This window comes from Uloborus diversus, chromosome 9 (genome assembly GCF_026930045.1).
Source record: "Uloborus diversus isolate 005 chromosome 9, Udiv.v.3.1, whole genome shotgun sequence".
Classification (NCBI taxonomy): Eukaryota; Metazoa; Arthropoda; class Arachnida; order Araneae; family Uloboridae; genus Uloborus; species Uloborus diversus.
This window is the reverse complement of record NC_072739.1, coordinates 128,708,322-128,731,260: the sequence shown is the minus strand read 5'-3', so window position 1 is coordinate 128,731,260 and position 22,939 is coordinate 128,708,322. Positions and strand designations below refer to the sequence as shown.

At 34.7% G+C, this 22,939-nt stretch overlaps 1 protein-coding gene across 1 annotated transcript in view; it reads left to right on the top strand.

Moving 5' to 3' along the window:
- The first annotated feature begins 1,165 nt into the window (after positions 1-1,165).
- The window catches only part of LOC129229956 (O-acyltransferase like protein-like), a 39,181-nt gene continuing 17,407 nt past the window's right edge, over positions 1,166-22,939 (top strand). The window contains exons 1-6 of the mRNA XM_054864338.1: positions 1,166-1,232; positions 8,921-9,097; positions 15,521-15,614; positions 18,171-18,260; positions 18,541-18,706; positions 21,484-21,563. Of these exons, the coding sequence (XP_054720313.1) occupies positions 9,025-9,097; positions 15,521-15,614; positions 18,171-18,260; positions 18,541-18,706; positions 21,484-21,563 (503 nt within the window). The 5' untranslated portion in view covers positions 1,166-1,232; positions 8,921-9,024. The remainder of the gene's footprint in view (positions 1,233-8,920; positions 9,098-15,520; positions 15,615-18,170; positions 18,261-18,540; positions 18,707-21,483; positions 21,564-22,939) is intronic.

Here is a 22,939-nt window from a genome sequence, read left to right as displayed (position 1 = left end):
GAATTAATGCACTTACTAAAATAAATAAAAACAATAAAATTTCAACTTAAAGAAATAATTTTCATTGTCAAAAAAAAAATCGTCTGCGCATATCTTTATGTAGAAACATAAATGACTTCGAGTTTATTCGCCGAAAACTGAATACCTAAATTAAAACTTTAGCGTAAAAATAAAAACAAGTCAGATCAACAGTAATTATTTCACAGTCAAAACCATAGCTGTGGAGTCGGAGTCGGAGTCAGTCTCATTTTGGGGTAAAGGAGTCGGAGTCGAATATCTAAGAATCGGAGTCAGTCATTTGTCCTCCGTGTATAAATTTTCGCCAAAGCTACGAAGTCAGAGTCAAGTCGGGGAGTCGGAGTCCGATTAATTGTCGGGCATAGGAGTCGGAGTCGGAGTCAACTGCTCCTAAATTCTCGGAGTCGAAGTCTGGAGTTTGGCTATTTCCAACAAAATTTGTTTGAAAAAAATCCGCCTTCAGTACGGAATCTACATTGACTTTCAGTTTCCCCGTAGGCGCTAATGTTAAGGGATTTGAACTGTTCAAAATTGAACAGAAAATTGTTCAAATCAAAAAGATATTTTATATACAAGTTTTTCATCAAAAGCTTTTTCCTACATAATTTGTTTGAAGCAAATTCGCCTCACAGTTCGGAATTGCCTTGAATTTCCCCGCTGGCGCTAATGTTAAGTTTTTTTGAACTGTTCAAAATTGAACAAAAAATAGTTCAAATCAAAAAGTAAAATATGGGAATGAGGTGTCCCCGCCGAGATCTTTCGAACAAAAAAAAAAGTTTGTTCGAATCGGACTATTCATTCAAAAGTTATTAAGGGGGGGGGGCAGACAGACCGACAGACATTTTTCCCCATCTCAATACCCTACTTTCGAATTTTTGATTTTTCAATATTTATTTAATTATTTTATTTATGTTTGACTTTTTTTTGTTTTTTGCGATATTTTCAAGATGCATTAAGCCTTCTTTCATGCTTTTTTCTTCTTTTTCTGACTTTTACTGGGAAAGTAGGCTAAAAAGAGGAGGGGGAATATGAACTTTTGCATAAAAAATTTGGTAAGAATCGGTACTGCAAAATTGTACTATCGAATTCATCATTGTACTCTTCTTTCCAATACAGGATCGTTCTGTTGCTGATAGCATCCTTCGTTGTCCTCGGCACTGTACTGGATGCATATTTTTACATCAGAATACCTCACTATTCCGGAAGCCACAAAAGTGAGTTTCATTCATCTTTCATAAGTAACGACTTAAAGGGTTTAGTTTTCCAGTTTCACATTTAAGTATATTTGAGGAAAAAACTCCGTAGTGGTTTCCCTATCTCTCGGTGGGAAAATGTTCAAAGAGAATTATTGATTACAATACAAAAAAAAAAAAAAAAAAAAAAAAATCCTGCTGCTGAGCATTATACATAAGTGCTTAATATCAAGTAACAAAACACTGACTGTGCATAATTATGCGGAACTTGTGTGTTTCCCGTACCAAAAAATGCTTTTTTTTTTTTTTTTTTACAGCATATGTGTCACAATTCTCTCTGGGATTTGGAAGGTTTATTGAAACAAACATTGCCAACAACGTTGACTTCCCTAAATAAAAAAAATCTACAAGTTTTGTTTCACAAATGTTCGATACGTGAACCTTTCGTGATCGTGACGTAGCAAATAACAAGTACTGTCCAACCACGGATTGTATGGAATTGGCAAACGTCCAGTTAGGACTAGTCTATCTGAATGAGGGGGAAAAGTCAAAATATTTGATGCGCGTGTTCTGCTCATTTGAATATGACTCAGCTTAATTTCGAGGCTAACATACATCTGCAAAAGCTGGCATCCATTAAAAGTAATAGATGCTTCCATTTCCGCCTGTAAACCGGATGTTTGCCTTTCCATACAATCTGTGGACGGACAGTATAAAATCTAATTCGTGTTCGCTGTAAATGTCATGATCAATCGTGCCAAATACGGTTGTGATACTTTAGCGTAAATCTTGTAAAACACGTCGCATAGGAGGCACGAACACGCGATTTTTGATGCAACCACTTCAAAAAAAAAAAAAAAAAAAAAATCACATGGAGTTAGGTCCGGAGAGCGCAGTGGCTACAGTAGAATGTCGTCGTCAGAACCACGCCCAATCCATCGACCAGGAAGCTCGTTATTGATGAAATGGGTGAACTTCTGTCAGATAATGGAGGACTGCCTCATATTGTTGGAAAATGAACGCTGATTGATCGTGACATGTTACATCGAATAAACCAAGAATTACATTTTAGACTTGATATGTGCAGCATCACGAAAGGTGCACCTATCGAACATTTGGGAAGCGAAACTTGTAGAATTTCTTTTTCCAGTAAAGTCAACGTTGTTGCTGAGTTTTTAATATGTTTGTTTTAATAAGCCTTTAAAATCCCGGAGGATATTGCGACACACCCTGTATTATTTTTGATCTTCGTTTGGAACCATGCGAGTTCATAATGTTTCTAAAGCTCCTTAATGAGTTCGTGTGTATCACATTTCTGTACCTCAGAGCCAGACTGACGAAAGTTACATAATCTTTACTTTACAGGAAAGAGAGAAAATCTTTGTCTGACGCATGCATCGAATGGGACGACTCTTTTAACACTGGTACATTATTATGCGATTTTTTTTTTAATTTTTAGAATTACGTTAGCGTGGTTCGATGCGGAATAAGATTCTGCATACAATGCACTGTAACGTTTTCATCTCTTGCGTAAAGACAACAAGAGAGTGCATATAGAATCTAAGAGACGTTTAATGCATCGAATATTTACAGCTATTTTACAATACTTTTATGTTACAAGATATTTGTGAACATCGAGAGCCCATCGTCCGTGGCCCTCAGTTCTTTGCTCAGTCATGTCTCTCCCTTTGACCTATTAGTCTGTTATTGTTTACGTCAGCCTCGCGGTGGAATTTCTGTGCTATCTGGGATTTGAAATCTCGATGACAGTGGTCTGAAGAATGTTCGCTATAATGTCACAGACATCATCTCGCACCAAACTGAGAAGGTTTATTAGGGTGGTCCTTATTTATATGGGAAAAAAAAATTCGGAATTCAACAAGTGACGCCCCCTAGTTTTGTGACACTATAATAAAAAGTAATCGGTGCAAAATTTGAACTCGATCGGTCAATAATAACACGTGCCCCTAGGCCGTTGAACTTTAACACTTTTGATAATTTTCTCACAAATCTCGAGTTTTTACTTCAAACTCAGTAAATCGTTTCTCCTAGGTTTGCGAAATATATTTACAATGAGGTAGCACTAAAATTATTCTTTATAATTACTTTATATCATCTAACGATTTTACGTTGAATAAGAATGAAATAATGCTTTAGAAACTTTCCTTAATCGTACGCTTTTCTCAATGTATCTCGATACTGTGTATTTTTTTCTGATAGTCTTGGATGGTCTGTAAAATAAATTGTTTTTGTGACTCATATTCGGTAAACTAGTAGCGAAATTCTTCGATTAATTGTGGTCCTCTTTCAGTTGTATCATTCACAATTTTCAGTATTTTAACGATCTTTCTTCCCTTTAAAAAGTTTCCTTCATTTTGCCTTAAATCAGGATCAAATAAAAAAATTCTTTTAGTATTTAACTTATCAAACAATTTTATTGACTCGTAATTGACTCTATGTAGAGGAAGATCTTTACCAAGAAAGTATTCCAAATCATCTACAGTTATCTGAAATTTGTTAAACAGTCATCAGACACGTCGTCCTTACTACAAGCATTTTTTGAACTAGTGTTTTCCTATCTTCCAAGTTAATTCCTTCATCCAATCCGGAAAAAACTACTAGTTTATCCCCTAAATACCATAAGTGATTTATAAATTTTCCAATCACTGCTTCTGCTGCATGTTTGTCGTCATTTTGTGCGCTGCTGTTTTTTCAGACATATTATATTATTCAAAAGAGCCTCGATTGGGTTGCTGCAAAAAAACCATATCTTCATACAGCATTTAATTGCAAAACAACTTTGTAAAACAGCATTGAAGGGCTTTCTTTTCATGTAAGGGCAATTTAAATTGTTTCCTAAATATAAAAATTTTCAAACAAAAATTCCTTTTGCCACCTACGTAGCTCAGGGATAAGCTCCAGGTTGCCAAAAACATATCCCTGTAGAAGGAAATTCACCAGGAAATATTACTACAAGTTATGAAAATTATCTGCAATCTTTCTCAATTCCGCTTTTTACGAACAATAAATAATATGTCATCAACTTCGTCTTTTAGAATTGAAGTGGTATGTGTACTTGATTGAAATGTTATAAGTTTTGAATGATGGAGATCTTTCCACAAAATTTTCAAGAGCTTAAATAATTGAATATCTGATCTAGAACTAAGAAAGGCAAGAACTTCTTTAAGGACACACTCTGCAGTACGATTTCAAGTGCAATGATGATGGCAATCCTAATGTAATATATCACCGTTCAGTTTTTGCTCTACAAAATTGCATGCACAATGTATTGGTATTGCAAGTCGTTGTGTCAAACACTACAGCTAGAACAGTTAGTGATAAAGATCTATCATATAAGATATCATAAGCAACTGAAGAAATATCTAAGGAATTCCGTGTAGCTGTTCAATATTAGGAATTGAAGCGATCACGGTAATCCTGTCGGCGTTTCTTTTCCAGTTACATCTGGATGTAGTTTTGTATCCCAGTGAATAAATACAAAATCTAAAATTAAATTCATGAAATTTAATTTTACATCTCGAAGATTTTTTTTTTTGCTCTCTTAAGGAATGTACCACTGATCACTAGGTCATTTGGATTCAAATTTACTGCATCTATATAGGCTGTAAATAAATGAACAACATCTTTATCCATAATATGGTATGTGTCTGACAGTGATGAAAGGCTAGCAGATATCAATAGTTGGCAAGATTTTTTGCATTGAGGTAAACCAGCTGTAGAAAACAAAAGTTTAACAGTTTAGGACAGATATCCATTTCGGTTTCTAAATCTTGTGAATCGCAAAAATTTGATGATAATAAAGGACTATGTACTGAAGTAGAAGAAAATTAGTTTAAAGTATAGATTTCTACATCGTTCTGATCTGAATATTTTTTTTTTTAATTTATATTTTAGCTATGGAAACTACAGTATATTTTTATGTTAGGAGTATTTGACGATTTTTCGAAATGTATATTTTAAAAATTAAAATTGTATAAGCATTTAGGTATGTTTATAACTAAAGAACAGCGAATTAAAATATAATTGCAATTGCTTATATTTATAGCATTGAAACCTTGCGACTCTATTTGCCACACCTATTACATACACAGGAAATTTCGTAAATCAACACCCCCAAAGCCTGGAGGAGGCAATTTGTTGCTGTCAAAGATCATTCATTAATAGTCTAGGCCATTCATTAATGGCCTATAGAATCCTTTGCTTGGTTGGAACAAGCGCAGAAGAGCGGTACGCTTGACCCAAGGCCATTGGTGTACATGTACCCTCTGTAACATGTTAAATTTTACAGAATGAAGGTGAGAGAATGGTCGATCTGGAAGTAGCAGCACCTATAATTATGTTTACATAAAAATGAGAAAATCCGCAATTTTTTCTTCGAAACTCAAAAAGGGGGCCCTAGGGGCACGTGTTAATATTCACGGATTGACTTAAAATTTTGCAGGGATCATTTATTTGTATAATGGAACAAATTGAGGGGGCGTCGCGTAAAATATCTGCAACTTCAAAAATAAGAACCACCCTAAGGTTTATACAAATGTCCAGCTCCGGATAGAATTCAGCTATTTTGAAGATCATATTGCCAGCATTTTGCAGAAAAGGGAAAGCTAAAGCCGTATTTACGTGTGGTCCTAGACTTATCCAGCTTCCATTCTGATGATAGATATAAAACACAAGCGTAACGTGTTTTTCTCACGATGAGTGTGGTCTGAGAAAGAATTTCTCGATCGAACCCACACATTGAATCGAAATAGCAAACAACTGGAGGAATGGCATCGGTATCGCACTAATAAACGGAAAATCGCAATTTTCGGACTTAAGTTAGTTTGGTTCTGAGGTACAGATTTTATTTCGGCATAAATGCAGCTGTCCACCCCTCCCGATTTTCTACTACTTTTACTCACAACTACAAGAGCAGAAAATCTTCCATGCCTACAGCCTAATCAATTTAAAAAACATTACTAAGTTTTTAAAGCAATATATTGTTTGATTTATTAAAAGCATTTTGGTTTATTAGTTATTTTATCAGCTTTGTCGTTATGAGTTGCTGTAATTGGGTTGCTTCCAAAATTTTAAAAGTATTTTTTTTCTGAGAGAACATGCTTAAAAACATAGGATTTAACATTTTTTTTAAATAATTTGACAAAGATTAATATTTTTTAACAATTATTTTATTCGGTGCGCAGTTTCTATTTCATTTTTTACGCTTCTGCCCATGACATCACAAGTGCTGAACTGCCATTCACTGACCCATTAGCACAGAGCGCTATATTTCATTCACTTCTTTACTCATGCGTAGTGGCAACGATATAAGTTCCCTACGTGGGCAAGCTACCTCAGTGGCAGGCGCAAGGACCCTCGGAGAGTGATATGGTTGATAGCAAGCGTAGAGCACAACATTTAATTTGCTCCTTAATTATCATAATCTTAAAACACGGTAGGCAGCATGCAAAAGCATTCAACGCTCCAGTGGAGTAGCGCGCCAAAGTACATCACTTGAGACGTCATAAAGACCATGCCTTATTTCCAAAATATGACAGTTAAAAAAAATAATTAAAAATTAAACGATGGGAAAATGAAAGTTTTTTCTCGCTCCATGTTAATTTTGTTTGCTTATTCTATCAATTTCAGTGACTAAAAGTACACTGTAACAAATTTCGGAAACGTTTCTGGATATATCGGAAACGTTTCCGAAATAGTAGGAATCCTTCATCCAATAGCGAACTCCTCATTATTCAGAAAGCTTTTTGTTATTTCAAGAAATCTAGAAGCGGAAGTGATGACGCAACGCTTCGAAACGTATTTCATCTTTCCAACACGAGCGCCAATGAGTCGGGAAATATTTTTTTCTTATCTATGATTGCTGCAGTCAGCAACTGTTTAGTATTGGAATGCTTGTTATTTCATGTCTAGAGAGTAGCAAAATGTGTCGAAACTAATTTTAAGCCTTTGCATTTTGGACTGCCCTTGATTTTTTAGACGATGTACGCAGCTATTAAGTTAGTTAATAACCATTTGCTTCTTTACAATTTCCAGTGCTACTATAATTAGATATATATTGTGTGTTCAAGAGTGAATAGTTTCAACACGTTTATACTTAATGAAACGAAACCCTTTGGATTACTTATTCAGTTGTAATGGAGGTACTTAGATTTTCTTCCGCTCATGTTCACTTGTAAGTATTAATGAATATTTTAAAACATGTTGTTATATACATTTATATTTTTGTTGATTTGCATTTGATGAGGCTCCAATCGTAACTGTTTTTGGGTTTATCGAATTAATTTAAAGTTATCCTACATACCTATGTGCGCGGTGTACTATTTGTTGTAACCAACCGAAACTGATTAATTACGCAAAAGAAAAAAGATTTATATTTGAGAAGCAATCACAGAAAAGTTATTTCGAAATACTTGGATATACATACATTTTGGTTCAAAAAGAAAAAAAAAAATCAATTGTTTAATTCATTAAAAATATGGTAATGCAAATGTTTTCTAGTATTGTAATATGCTTCACAAAAAATGTGCCAGTATTACACATTTTTTTTTTAAATTATAATTTATTCGTTCATTTAAAAAATATTTATACCATTAGAAAATGATCTAGTTATCTATTAGTAAGCAACATAGTTATGCAATTAATTCATGTGCTTATTCATTTTGTTAAATCTGGTTGACAATAAAAAATTCCTTGACATTAGTTTACCTCACCAATTTCTCTGTTGGCACTTTTCGGTACTCTTTGTACGTCAGAGAAATTGACTTGAGGTGAACGAATTCCGGAACGCGAAGGGTAGGTAAGTTCTGTCAAATTTTATTCAAAAATAAAAGCTATCAAGTTTGATACAAGATATGTTTTTAAGTTTTGCATTAAAAATACAATATGTTGATAATTTTGTCTTGAAAATATTGAGAGAAAAACTGAAGTTTAAGATTATTTAACAAACAATCCCACTTTTGAAAAAGCACCCCCTCCCCTCCCCTGACGTTTTTGTGATTAGGAATGAAACTACTATATTATTTCAGAAATTTTCAAAAATTTATAAATTCGCATATGTTATGCTGTTAACCATGCTATTTGTCATTAGAAATTCAGAAAAAAAAAATCCACGAATGATTCTAAAATTGCTTGTTTCATTGCTCTTATATATGAAAGAATTGAAACTGATGCGGTATGCAATAATATAGTAAAGGATTATATTTTAGAAAAAATCACGGAAAAAGGATTCCGAAATTCTCGGAAATGTTTTTGAAAATTGTTTTCAGAATTCCGAAATACTCGGAAACGTTTTCGAAACTTTCATGAACCACAGCTGCACAGAATACTCAGAAACATTTCTGGAAATTACGGAAAGAGGATTCCGAAATACTCAGAAACGTTTCTGAAAGTTACAGAAAGAGTATTCCAAAATACTCAGAAACATTAAAAGAGGATTCCGGAATACTCAGACACGTTTCTGGACATAACAGAAAGAGAATTCCGAAATACTCAGAAACGTTTTTGAAAATTTCATGAACCGCAGCTGCACGATATACTCAGAAACGTTTCCGGATTTTTTTTACAGTGTAGACTGAAAGAAACAACCCCATTGAGCAAGGATAAGAAGCGTTTTGCTTCTTATCCGTTAATTTACTTCCGATTGTTAATATGTTAAATATTGTAACTAGTAAATGTTTCTTGTTTTGCAGATAAATTTTTGCAGATAATCCTTGCCTTTTCCGTGTACAGTAACACGAAGAAGCTATTTCGAACGGAAAAGAACCCAAACGGAGATATTTCAGTCATCAATGGAATGTATGTTGTTGGGACCTTTCTCGTCGTTATCTACCACACATATTTCCTACCATTCTTCCTTCTATTTTCTAGTAAGTTTTACCATTATCATTATTATTATTGCTTAATTTTGTTTATTTAAAACTATGAAAGCAATTGGTGCTCAAACCTTTTATACGCAAGGTCCGTACGTATAAAAATGGTTCTAGCGAGCTAAAAAAATATAAAATGCCAAAAAAAAAAAAAAAATTCTGCAAATTGTGAAAAACATAAAAAACGACAGAAAGTGGCAAGCCAAGAATTATTGTTATTATTACTTGATGATATCTTATTAATGAAAAGTTTGCGTTTGAAACCAATTTCTGGATATTTGACTCTAAATGTGGGCATTGTGACTAATCGGGGTTTGCGATTTTATCATAGAACAAAGCAACGGATCAGCTTTGCGGGCTTCGTGTGGCTTTTGGGCAGTATGTTGGGCACCACGCACTACTGGGATGTACTATTCTATGGATGAGGCCAAAAGCAATGTCATTCGCCAGTTAAATAACAGTTTCAACATTCGATTAAAAATTTGCACTTAAATCCTCATGACAGGTTCAGTTAATCAGAATCAACTTCAAACTGACGCCGCACTTTCATGTTGAGTCAACAGTTGCTATGGCAAATTTACATACGATCGAAAGTCTCTAGTGTTAAATATGGTTTTTATCTAGTTGTTAATGCCTGAATCCAGAAAAATATTGTAAACGTCCGTGTACCTGAAATTCCTCATGAAAAAATATCTTCATTAAAAAATTGTATATAATTTCGTGGATGAATTTTTTTTTTAAACTTGGTAATGATAAATCGTCTTTATTCGAAGGAAGCTCTTAGTAAAACTAAAATGAAGTTTTCCTGAAATGATGTTCGTATATCGTCGCCTCAGAGCAACAGTAAGACATCTGATACCAGGAATAACACTTAGATATCCTACTGTTGCTCTGAGGCGACATGATGACATGTGCTAGAGATTCCCACTGTATAGATTTCAACGGTTGCAAAAACTATGTTTTTTATGCTGAAGATTTTTTGAAGTGGATTTTTTTTTACAATTTAAAGCAAAGTCAGATGATAATATTTTTTTTATCCCTGGGAGGAGGGGGGAGGGGGTAAAAGTATCAAGTACTTTTGAAAATTCATGAAAAATCAGAAGAATCAAACCTTATTCAATTGGTGGACATTATTATAACTAGCTGATCCGTGCGAAGCATGCGTGCTCGAAATTTGCACCCATGCTGCAAAGATATCATGTAAGATCACCCTATGCAAAAACTCACATATTTACTCGGTGAATATGTTTTTAAATTAACTGATTCAACAACTCACGAAATACATTTCAGTTACGACTTAAAATTGCACAAACTCTCGTAGTTCAGTATGCTTACTGAAGGTTGCATCAAAGAGTCACACAAGCAAAGAGCTCTCCCGCTGCATAATTTTAACGTTTAAGATCTTATAGACAAAATGCATACTTTATAAATGCTCTAACGGCAGTCCACTCGAACAGAGACTCGACCCCAGGACCATTCGGCTGAAGGCGGAATGCTTTACCGACTGAGCTACCCCGCTCTTCCCCATTTGACAATTCAAGTGGAAATTTGTAATCCGTTAAAGGACACATCCAATAAAGGACTTCTTCTTAGATGACTTTCAATCTCAAGTTTAAGAGAAGCTGTACAGTTTTAGATCGTGGGTCTAATTTTCGTCATTAGCCGGCACGATAAACTTTAAAATGAAGAGCATATCCTGAAATTTGATAAAGGAATAAGGAAGATTTCCCGGACCGACAGAAAAACAGGATAGAGAAATAATATATATATATATATATATATATATATATATATATATATATATATATATAAGCCCCGTGGAAGGCTAATTATCGGAACTTGTTTTCCTAATTAGTCGAGGCGAAACCCCCTGCTTTTAGTTTTAGGTTTGAGCTCTAGTTTATTGTTTTTAGTTTAGCAAGTGGCGCTTTTGCCCAATGTTACTCTATATTGCATGTACTGGAGCTTAAACATTCTCTTTTAGTTCATAGTTAAATTTTTGGTCTTTTGACCATAATTAATGAATCCTCCACGGCTGATTTGCTCTGGATTCATACTTTATCTTTTCCTATTTAATAGCTGTTTGCAATTTTCCTTTTTATCATCATTAATTATATATAATTTGTTTAATATTTGAAATTCTGTTTGCTTAATTTTATATTTACTTGGCTTTTTAGTTTTGCTGCGTTGCGCATCTATGGGCTCTTGGTGTGGTCTTTTCAATATTTTTCACTTTTATTATATATATATATATATATATATATATATATATATATATATATATATATATATATATATATATATATATTAACAAATTTCAACATCTCGGACATGATTTGTACCATTTTTGCAAGGGTTTAGAGAAACATAAAACCTGAAAACAAGTAAAGAATTAAAAAGGTCAATCGGTCTAGGGCTCTTGACGTTTGCCTCTGGCCTTCCAGTATCAGTCGTATACATTTTCCAGACACTTCCAGGCATTCTTTAAGATGCGAAGAGTCCAAAATAGTGTCACCCGTACAATACGCGATTTGGGGATGCAAAGATGTTAAGTCTAAATAAGTGTTCAGCAAGGTAATTATTCCCGGTCTCTAGACGAAAACCTGCGACAGCATACCTTTTAGTGGCAACTGGGGCATTACTCTGGATCTCTCTAGAATGAAGCCGGTAGAGAGAAAACCAGTTTTTTCTCCCGCGTGACGTCACTACTCGTGAGCTAGAATTTTGCACTACGCTCTAAAGCACGTTTACGCGTCGGTACCTTGTTTGACTAGCGTGTAGTTCTAGACTGGTAAAAAGCCAGTGAGTTCGCCTTTTCGGTAGAGAGAATTGTTTGTTTACGCTGATTTCTCGCTTTGACTGACTCGCTTTTGATGAAAATTATTAAGGAAAGTACTCTGCGCCATGATTTTAAAAGCTTTTTAAAACTTGAACTTCAGTCTATAATTCCAAATAGTCAGTTATTTATAATTGACTTTTAACCCACAATACTTTTCTTTAGCTTTATATACCAAATATAAACAAATAGCTAAATAAAATACTATCAAATTCAAACCTTAATGGAAATAAAATTGGGTACCTTTTAAGCACTTTTACCACCTAAGTTATGTAATTGTAAATAGATTGAAAGCCACTGTTGTTCGTCTATAAAGTAGTTTAATAAATATATCCTGACTTAAGCTACAAATTTAAAACTGATAACATTAATTGACTCTTAGAAAAACGGTGCATTCAAAAACGGTAGTAATATTAAAAAATTTATCTTTTGCAAGGATTTCACTTTTTTTTTTTTAAACACCTCCTGCAGCGTTTAGTTTTTCAACTAATTGTGCCTAGTTTCTCTGTCGATCTAATGCTTAATATTTTGCAGTTAATTTATTCGCATTTAAGTAGTGGTTGTTTTCCATTTCTGACTATAATAACTTTAAACTGATGTTTCTTGATTCCCATGTCCGTAATTAAGCAGCGGGTTTTAGGGTTCCAGCCCCCTAAAAAAATTTCAAAACAAAGCAAAAATATGGTTTTTATAAAACTGTTTTGCTGAAAACTTCTTTTTATTGTTTTATTTTTTATTATTATTATTTTTTAAATTCCATTTAAAAAAATAAAAATATTTTTTAACGATACAAACTAAGTGCTTTTTCTGCAGTCTTTATTTTTATTATTATCATTGTGAATATCATTTCTTTTAAAACATTAGTTCTCTTCAGGTTTGAATACCTGACGCTAACAAAAACGTCAAAGCTTTTTTAATTTACAAGAGCCAAACTCTACATTTTACATTTTTTAAAAGTGTCAAACAGTATGAATTTAAGAAATATCAGTTTGAGTGCGTATACAGGAGTACACGAATCTATTTCATTTCTCCCCCCCCCTTTTTGAGTTTTTAAATAGACATCGAACATTTAATGGGGGTGGTTACATAATTTTTTTTCATTTCATGGAAAAGTCCCCTTTTATATTTGCTTATACTGGTACCCTTACCCTCATTTAAATAACACATTGTAACAAAAACCAATATAATATGCGAACAAAATCAAATTTTATAAGTCTAGTATAGGTTTCACGAGAAATGTGTTGGTAAAACCCTCCCTGATACAAAAATCTGGTGACGGCATTGTTGATTCTGACATTTCTTTCAGTCCCTTTTTATGATAAAAGTGTAGCTGATTCACTGGGAGAGGTGATATACGAACATTTTTTTGAAGGGGCCCCCGGAAGTTGAAAAGTGCCTCCCCTCCCCCTCGTCCTTACACTGTTTCACTAACAAGTTTTCATGACTTTACTTTTTAGATGATTTTGAAGATCCCCTTAAGACCGATTAATATACTACATAAATATTATTATTCACAGGCTTATTCACCCCCTGTTCAAAATATATTTTTGAACAGGGGCGTAAAATATCTTCAACATTTCGAAAAAATTAAATGCTAAACCCTGGATACTTTCGCCGAGATGCTATAAAATGAGCGGTTTTAATAAAGAACATTGTTTTAATGATTATAACATAAGGGCATGGTTATTAAATAGGCTTGCTAGACCTCCCGGTTTGCCCGGGACGGTTCCGGTTTTCAGACAAAATTCCGGCATTCCGGTCGGTTTACTTCACGTCCTGATAAAAGATAAATTTGTTTATAAATCACCAAAAAGGTTTAAAAATAATTGAGTGTGAAGGATTATTTAGAAAGATTACTTTATCATTTGTAACATTGACTTATAAAATTAGAGCCGGATTAGTTTGTGAAAATTTTTACAACATGATGTAAACCAAAAAAGTCTTATAAAATAAAAGTATATCTAAATAATGTTCAATTTTTTATTTCTCATTCAAAGTGTTTTTCTAGCTCAAATAAATTGCAAATATTTACATCTCGGAAATGAAATGTTCAAAGTTTATCTGCTTATGTCATTTTTTATTACATCTGTTTTATGTTCATAGTTAGTAACCATTTATTCATAGCATTGAGAATAAAATGCCGTACACTCCGAAAATAATCCACAGGTGTGTACCCTTTTGAATACTTGACACGGGGGGGGGGGGGGGACCATCCATTTCGGTGTCCCGGTTGAACATTTCAGAAATCTGGAAAGATTATTATTAAATAAACTCATACCTCATTTGAGTTTTTTAAATTAGTTTATATTTCAACTATAAAATATTATGAAATTGTAAAAATCATAAGCTGTATAACATATAAGCTTAACTGAAGAATTCAGAAACTATTTGTTTGCAAATTTCAAAGCAGTTGCTGATTTGTTCTTAAAGCCATGATACAGTTGAGATATTTTGATACTACATACCGTTTGCATTAACATTATGGTTTTTCCAAGAAATTACCATGTGATTTCTTTCATTTTGCATTTTTTATAAGCTGAGAAATAAATCAAGCATTTCGCAAATAGCTTCGGATTAATATGGCTCTTCTAGGTACTTCTACACATATTTTTAAAAATGTAAATTTTTGATCCCATCAACAAAAAATTACTGGACAAACCGCGATGTTACCTTTCCTTGAGTTCGCAAACGGTGAATTAAGTATGTATTTTATTATTCCTAACGACTCCAGGATTACTTCTTTAGCAAAGAAAAATGCTTTCATGCAAATATGCTTTGTTTAGTGTGCTCTTTGTAAAAAACTAAAAAAAATGTTGCATGTCACAAAGGAGTCAACTAAAAAATAGTAAATGAAAAATTAATTTATCCCTGTGTAAGGGGTTATGCCCCCCCCCCCCCCCCGCTTTCTTACTAAAATGCGCCTTTGTGATTCACCCATTACAGAGAAATAAAGTCGAGTTAAACTAATAAAACACGTGTAACTGTTTGGATAAACGCTAGTGAGGTGAGATATGGAGTCATTTGATTGGTCAATCGTTTCCCCGTCTCTAGTTGCAGAGCGAAGGGGAGAAATTCCTCACTAGAAGGTTTGAGCGTAGCACGAAATGTGGCAACCGACTATTTTCTCACCGATCCTCCCTTGTCGTGAGGGAGAAATAGACGTCACTTGAAGTTCTAGAGACATCCAGAGTAACGCTCCTGGTCTTAAAGTGAACAAATATAAATAATATTGTTTAAGCAAGGACAAATATAAGGGAGATCGCCCCTCCCTTCAGGACTCTAAACTGGTAATTTTTCGATATTGAAGTTTTAAAAACGCAGTTTTAGACGACTTTGACAATGTTAAAAATACCATAAGAGAAGTTTAAGGCCCCCCGGAATGTTTCAGAATTAAAGTCCGAAACATTTGCGAACCAGGATACGTAGTAAAGAGTATGTAAAAAATTCAATTGCTCCTCTCTTGAAAAGTTTCTGGATCCGCCCGTGCCCTTAAGTAAACTGCAAATAATCTGTTCTGTTTTAGAATAATCTGAAACTATTTGTTGCTTTTAAGTTCAAAAATTTTTATTGTTTTTGTTTTATTCCAGGTCATGGTTCAAATCTCGGTCATTATTTGAAAGATTTTGATTTCACGTTGATCGTCAATATGGGAATCAGTATTGAAGCCTACTTTCTATTCTCGTAAGCCTAAAATTAATCTCACTACTATTATAAACGCGAAAGTTTGTATGTATGGATGTTTGTTACTCTTTCATGCAAAAACTACGGAATAGATTTTAATGAAAATTTACAATAATATAGCCCATACATCAGAATAACGCAGAGGCTGTAATTTATAAAAAATGCTGTGTGAATTGTCCAAAATATATACGATAAGTGTCCAGTAAGTAGAAAAAAAATCTGCGATTTGTGAGCTATTCTGGCGTGCCAATCCTTGTATTAAAAAAATACCGCTTCTGGTTTCATATAAATTGCGTTGCATATTTGAGGTAAATTCTTTTTTCTGTGCGGGAGCATAATTTTTCTTTTTTATTTGCAATGCGGATTTTAATTTAAAACATTTTTTTCTTAGGTGGAGCGTAATGATGATTTTATGTAAATTGCGTTGTGTATGTATTTGAGTTAAATTCTTTTATTTACGGGGGACAGGATTTTCCATTTGTTTTAGATATAACTTTTTTTTAATTACGTTTTTTCTTCGAAGGAAAGGGGAGAGAGCGGGGTTTTTGTTTAACCGTTTCAGTTAAAAATATCGGGTCGCTAATTGATTGCAGTTCGTTTCGCTCGCTAATCAGCTGGGTTTCGGTAGGTTGGTCGCTTAGCGAGATAAGCGATAAACAATGACGTTGATGGATTACTTAACATTTTGAAGCAACTGTTAATGTAATTTAATGCTTTTTATTTCTTTGCAAAATATTTTTAATTGCAAAGGGAACTTTTACTATTTTTTTTTAATGGTGTGTGCGGGTAGGGTGGATTTTCATGTATTCAAGGGAAATTCTTTAAATTCTTATCACAGGCATTGCCGTGCGGGTACAGCTAGTATTCTTTTTAGGTAATTGATTCCATATTTTAAATATCGCTGTTGAACTTAGCTGTAGCATCAAGAGATGCAATCAGGCAGAGGTGGGTTGGGGTTTATACTGCTGCGACGGAACTCTTGGCTTTAAGACATACAGGCTATCCCCGAATACCATGTACAAACTTGGAGTAGAAATGGAGAGCATAATGACAAGCAAAAATTATGTACAAGGACATATGGCCGCAAGCTCAAAGCTGACGTGCTACATGCACAGGCAGAAACAGACATGCGAAACAGGCTACAAATTTATTACAAACACAGTTTCACACATTATTTTGGTTTCCAAGAAAGATTTAAAACCGCTGATAAAAATTACAGACCACAGCCTTATTACATGGGTCGCAATGACAACACACCCAATGACGAGCCTTTCTCACAAGGTTTTATCGATCGCTGCGTTGTTGTTGTGACGCTTGTATTAACAGCCACAAGCCGCCAATTTTATCAACAGCTTTAAACCTATCTTTAAAATAAAAATGTCATGTGAAATCATTTTAGTGTAATAAATTTGTAACTTGTTTCATAACCACCAATTTTGAGCTTTGTGTGCACGTAGTGCATCAGCATGCGTTTGCAGCCATATGTTCCAAAATAATTTTTGTAGTTTATTGTTTTCTCTGCGTTATCTTCAAGTTTGTACACAGCCTTCTGGGACATCCTGTACTTTGGCAATCCTAGTAAGTTTATATATATTGTAATATATATTGTTGATATGCTATAGGAGGAGTCGAAAAGATTGGCGGGGTTTCAGAAGCGAAATTAACAAAAATTTATACTATTGCTTTGCCACAAAACTGAATTGATTGTGTTATTATTTTTAAAAGTTCTTTGTTTTTCGGAAAAACGTGTTAGAGCAAGAGCCTGAGAGCGCCAGACTTACGTCATAGTATAAGGCCCAAAATTGTTATGCGTAAACATGTCATAGCAGGAAAGAAAGGTTAACTGTTATTTAAGCTGAGTCGTGCAGACTTTGGCAGGAAACAGGTAGCAAAAGGTGCGTCAAAAAATAAACATCATTGAACCATTTCATGTCAAGTGACTACATCATCTCCAATTTAAGCGAATTTTTTTAGAGATGCAGACAGGTCTTTGAAACTAACCTACACAAATTTTCAGCTTCCAAGACCCAAATCCTGAGGATTTAGGATTTAAAAAAAAGATGGGCTCCAAAATGGTGGATCAGCTTTGTGAAACGAATTGCCATGTTTTGGTTGATTCCCCTTGAAGGTCTTTTTTGGAGCAAACTTCTGTTTTCTTTTTAAGGTATTCTAGATCTCCATGATCGTCCTCCAAATGGGAGATGGTTGGAAGGGACCACCAGGTCACGTGACATGGAATTAATCACTGATGTTTAGTTTTTGCAGCGATTCTACGCACCTTTGCTACCTGTTTCCTGCCAAAGCTTTAACTCAGCTTTAAATAATAGCGATTCATTTTTAAATAATAGCGAACCTTTCTTACCTGCTGTGGTGTGCTTACGCAGAAAATTTTTGGGTCTTTATACTATGGCGTAGGCCTGGCACTCATGGGCTCTTGGACTATGTATATTATGTTCTATCAACAAAATCCATCAAATAATAATTCACGAAAAAAAAATTAAAGTTTTTATAACTGAAAACACTTTGTTTCAAAATCATTTCTTATTTCTTTTTCAGGGGAATTTTGTTAGCGTATCCCAGATTTCGCAGACAAGAAAAGAAAGTCAACATACGTATCATCAAGCTCATAGTCCGACGCTACATCAGGTAAATAAATACAGAAATTATATGAGGGCTGTCTATAAATGATGTCACACTTTTCTTCAACAAATTTTACTCCCTCCTCCCCCCCCCGGTCACGAAGTGTCAAGCTTCATCATATTCCCGCCCCTCCCAACCCTTCGTGGATTAGTTTACTGCACCGGGAGTTTATTGTTTCTGGAGATTATTAATAATTACATTTTCTCATTAGTTTATAGAAATTTAATCATTAATCTCCTAAGACAAGTTTCAGAAATTGTCTCAAATAATAGGCGTCCATTTTCAGGTTATGTCCCTCTTTGCTTCTAATCCTGGGGATCATAGTCGCTCTGCCGCTGCTCGGATCTGGACCAGTTTATGCAGATATCTTCGAAGCTGCGGCTGACAACACCAGGAAATGGTGGTGGACATACGCATTGATGTTCAACAACTTCTTGCCTGTCAAAGATCAGGTAAGGAAACTTAATTAATTCCCGAAGCTTTGCGATGCAAAGGTTGAGAAAGTTTTCTAACTCTGAATCGATTAGCAATAGGGTTTATCAAGAAATAGGTCCCTGCTTTTTTGAAAACTTTTCAAGACAAAGTAAAAGTACCTGTGTCTTCATGATAGAGACACTAGAACGGGACGAGGTTAACCTTACTATGAATCTTAGGCTTTGAAACATTTTCATATGAAATTTTTCAATATCAGATCTTTGTTGGGAGAATTGTCGTTTTTAATAATTCTTTTTCGAAAATGTAGGCCTCTTTCGTGTAGCGAATAGTAATAAAGCACAAAGCTGCTCCAATGAAGGTTATACGCCGCCCCCCCCCCTAGAGAGCAGAAGCCCGATTTGGTCTTGACCGATAGATGGCAGCTCTATCTATCCTAACCTGCGTAATTTTGGCATAGCTCGGGGATGGAAAATCGAGTAATTAAATTAGTATAATTACCGAAGAATTACGTACTTATTTTTTACCGATCATAAAAATGTCACTTAAAAGTTTACCGTGGGAAACACGCACATATACACACCGAAGTACACTGCCGAAGTCGGTGTACACCAACCCGCAACAGGTGGATTTCACGGGCCGCCGTTGACAGTCATGACGAAGTGGCCGCCGAAGACGGAAAATCTTGCCGGCCTGGCAGTTAGTCCTCTTGAAATTCCAGAGCACGCCGAAATATATGCTCTTTGATTGAACTAATTTTCGCTAGTTGTATTCCAGATATCGCCAGTTGATAAAATGCCTCTGAGAGCACGGTTTGTAACAGTCTTGAGCTATACTCCGTTGGCGGGAAATGAAAGAGCTACGTAAAAAACTTACTATTTTCAACGTTTTTCAAACTACACTTTGCATTGCTCAAAATTTTGCTGGACACTCTCTTAAGTAGCAGTTTAATGTGTTTGTTAATGGAAGGTATAAAAATGTTAAACTAACCACGCATAAATAGCGAATATCAACCTTTACATGCATAATTATCTATCAATACAGTTAAAGGGTATGTGCTCAATCAATGAATAAAATGTAGTCAATGTACAGGATATGATACATACAGTCAATTTTTGTAACGTGAATTTAAAATTCTTTTAACTTAAAATTAACTGCGTAGGTTCTTACAGTTTAGATATTGTGTCATGTTTAATTAAATATACTAGTGCATTTTGTATACGCGATTCCATGTTTTTAGAAATCGAGTTATGGATGTCAGTCGTCGAAATTTCGCGTTGTGGAAAGGGTATGGGTACAAATTTTTCATAAACATACCCAAATATTTTGGTTTCTTGTAAACACACCTCAATCTGTTTTAAACAATTTCTTAATTATATCTTGCCATTTCTTACATAAAGAAGTGAGTTTTTAACGTATTTTAAAAAAGCTGTATTATTCGACATAAAATATTGTTACAATGCGCAAAATCAGAGATCAATGAGAGAAAAAGAGACATAAAATAAAACAGTACAGTACGTACAATACAAAGTAATAAAAAATTGCAGCACTATTCTAGTACTGTTCAATATATACAGTAATTATATTTATAACTTAAAAATGGAAATGATGATGATAATGATTTATGCTGCCCGATCAAAGAGTGATGAATTGATCCTTCTGCTTTCTGCCGAAAACTTTCATGTTGTAGGCGAGGAATTCACAGGGGATTCGCGAGGAATTTGTCAGCTCAAAAATTCGTTGCTCGAGAAAAACTCGCGTTACAGCGATTTCGCGTAAGTCGAATTGCGTTGGTGCGTGAGTCCACGGTATTCTATTTTATATGCTGCAAAGATAAATTTCGTATTCAAAAACTACACTATTTTTTAATCTACAGGATGACCGGCAATTAATGCACTGATGTTAAAAATTAGTTTCTCCAAAACTACTAATTCAAAAAATTCGATTTTAATTCTAAAACAAAGTACAGTATATGGGAATTTGCTTGATGCATCTTCGATTTGTCTTTCATCTCTATCTATAGCATGGCACAAACGAATTGTGAAATTCTGCATCACTCGCTGAAAGGTCGAAGTTTCAATGCTTTTAATAACAGTCTGAATCGCAGTTTTCAGCTCTTCAGGTTTCCAGCGTAAACTTCGTCTTTGATATAACCCCACAAAAATGAACCGCAGGGGTTCAAGTCAGGAGAATAGGATGCCCAATTAATTCCCATATTTTTAGATTTCGGGAACCCTAGAGTCAAGATCCGTTCATTAAAGCGCTCTTCAAGCAGAGAGTACTTCATTCGAACGATCAGGTGGTGCGCGGTCTTGCATTAGCCACGTGCTTTCGAAATCCAGCTCACTTTAAATTGCTAGAATGAATTGATTTCTCAAAACTTCCACATCACATCTCCTTCAGAAGTCAGTCTGTTTGCTGTCTTATGCTTAAACTCAGTAGCAAACGTTCTTTGAGTCACAATTGGGCTGTTGTTGTTCGAATAATGGGTTCGAATCATGGAAATGCGCCCAGAGGCGCTTTAATCTCGACATTTTCACTGAAAAAGAAACAACAAAAGCCAACTCAAAGAAACAGCAAAAAAAAAAAAAAAAATCCACCAATGCGCTGAATCTAACCGCCAAATTGAGATTTCTCATCAACGCGTTAATTACTGGTCACCCTGTATAATGAAGAAATTCCAATACGTAGGTCTTCAAATATAAGCCTGCAAGTTCTCATCGAATAAAAAATGAAATAAAATACGATTCTGGCACTTGAGAATATCTACAATTTTTTTGATGTTTTTCTTCCACAGAATTTCTTGTACCTTTGGTTCATTCCATGCCTGATGCAAATAACGATTGTTGGTGCTTTATTTTTGTGGCTGATAGCAAAGTAAGTGAAAGTTTTTATGAAAAAAACTCATACCTACTATAAAACTTTGAAAAACAAAAAACGAGCTGATGTGTGCCTCACATGACTTCCTTTTACTCCAATTTAATGTCATTTTCCTATTATTGGTTATTTCAATGTGATTCAATAGTTTACTCTCTAAATATCACCAACAGTGTCCAAATTGAAACCAGATTAAAAAAAAATTAATTTGAACTAGCTGCGTCGCCCGGCTTTGCCCGGTCCACCTTGAAAATAAAAATTGTGTCAAGTGACGTATATTCAACAACCAGGTGTAAAATATAAATAAGAAAAACATCATGATTTCCCTTCCAAACAATGACGACAGCTATTAAAATACTTTTAAGAAATTAAATCGAGAAAGATGGATTTAAAATGCGTAATCATGGAAACAAAATAAAATTAGCTTAAGGAATTAAAATGCGAAAGAAAATGGTTCACAATTTGAATGAAATCGAGATTTCTTAAACTTGATTTGAAAAAGTCTTGTAACTTTTTTTCCTTTCGAGATAAAAGCTTATTTTTTCGACCATAGGTCGAGTTAGATCTGGAGTTAAAAAGGTCGCTTTTTCCAATGGCGTCAAAAAGAAAGCTGTGGGACAATTCCTTCACGTTTTATTGAGTTATTTAATGAAGAAAGTAGTGCCTAAATTTCAGCTAAGCCTAAAAAAATTCGAGCTGAAAACGCAAATAACTCCCGCCGTAATAAAGTTAGAGCATTGGAACAAATTGCGTAGACCGCAGAAAATTCTTCCCTTTCCAACGATATATAATGTTACTATTTGCGAGTAATTTTTCACCCCCATATTCGGAAATTTTTGTAAAAATTGGGCCTAAATTGGAATAAAAAAGAACTATTCATTGAATTGTTTTCGAACTGGTCTGCAAACCTTCTCAAGACTTAAAGGAACAAACTGTGAAAATTTCAGCGCAATCGGCCTGGTAGTTCTCGAGTTTTGCGAGTTCAAACACACAGACGCTTTTTAGAGACTTCATTTTATACTATGTAGAGATTCTGAAATTTTGAATTCAAATTATGTGTTTTGCAATCCGCAATCACGAGTTGTGACAGGACTCAACTCATTGGAGTTATTGTTTCTAGAAACGGCTCCAGTCCCCCCAAGCCTGTCCCACCTCCTGGGCGGTTATGTGTGTGTGTGTGTGTGTGTGTTTGGTGTGTGTGTAGGTGCGCTTCTGTGCATGTGTGGACTTGTGTGTGTGCGTAGACCTGTCTGTTTGCACGTAGGCGTGTGTGTACGTGTGTGTATGAGCGTGTGTGTTTGTGTCTGTGCGCAGGCATGAGTGTGTGTGTGTGTGTGTGTGTAGAATATGGACGCAACCTGGAGACTGTGATTGCG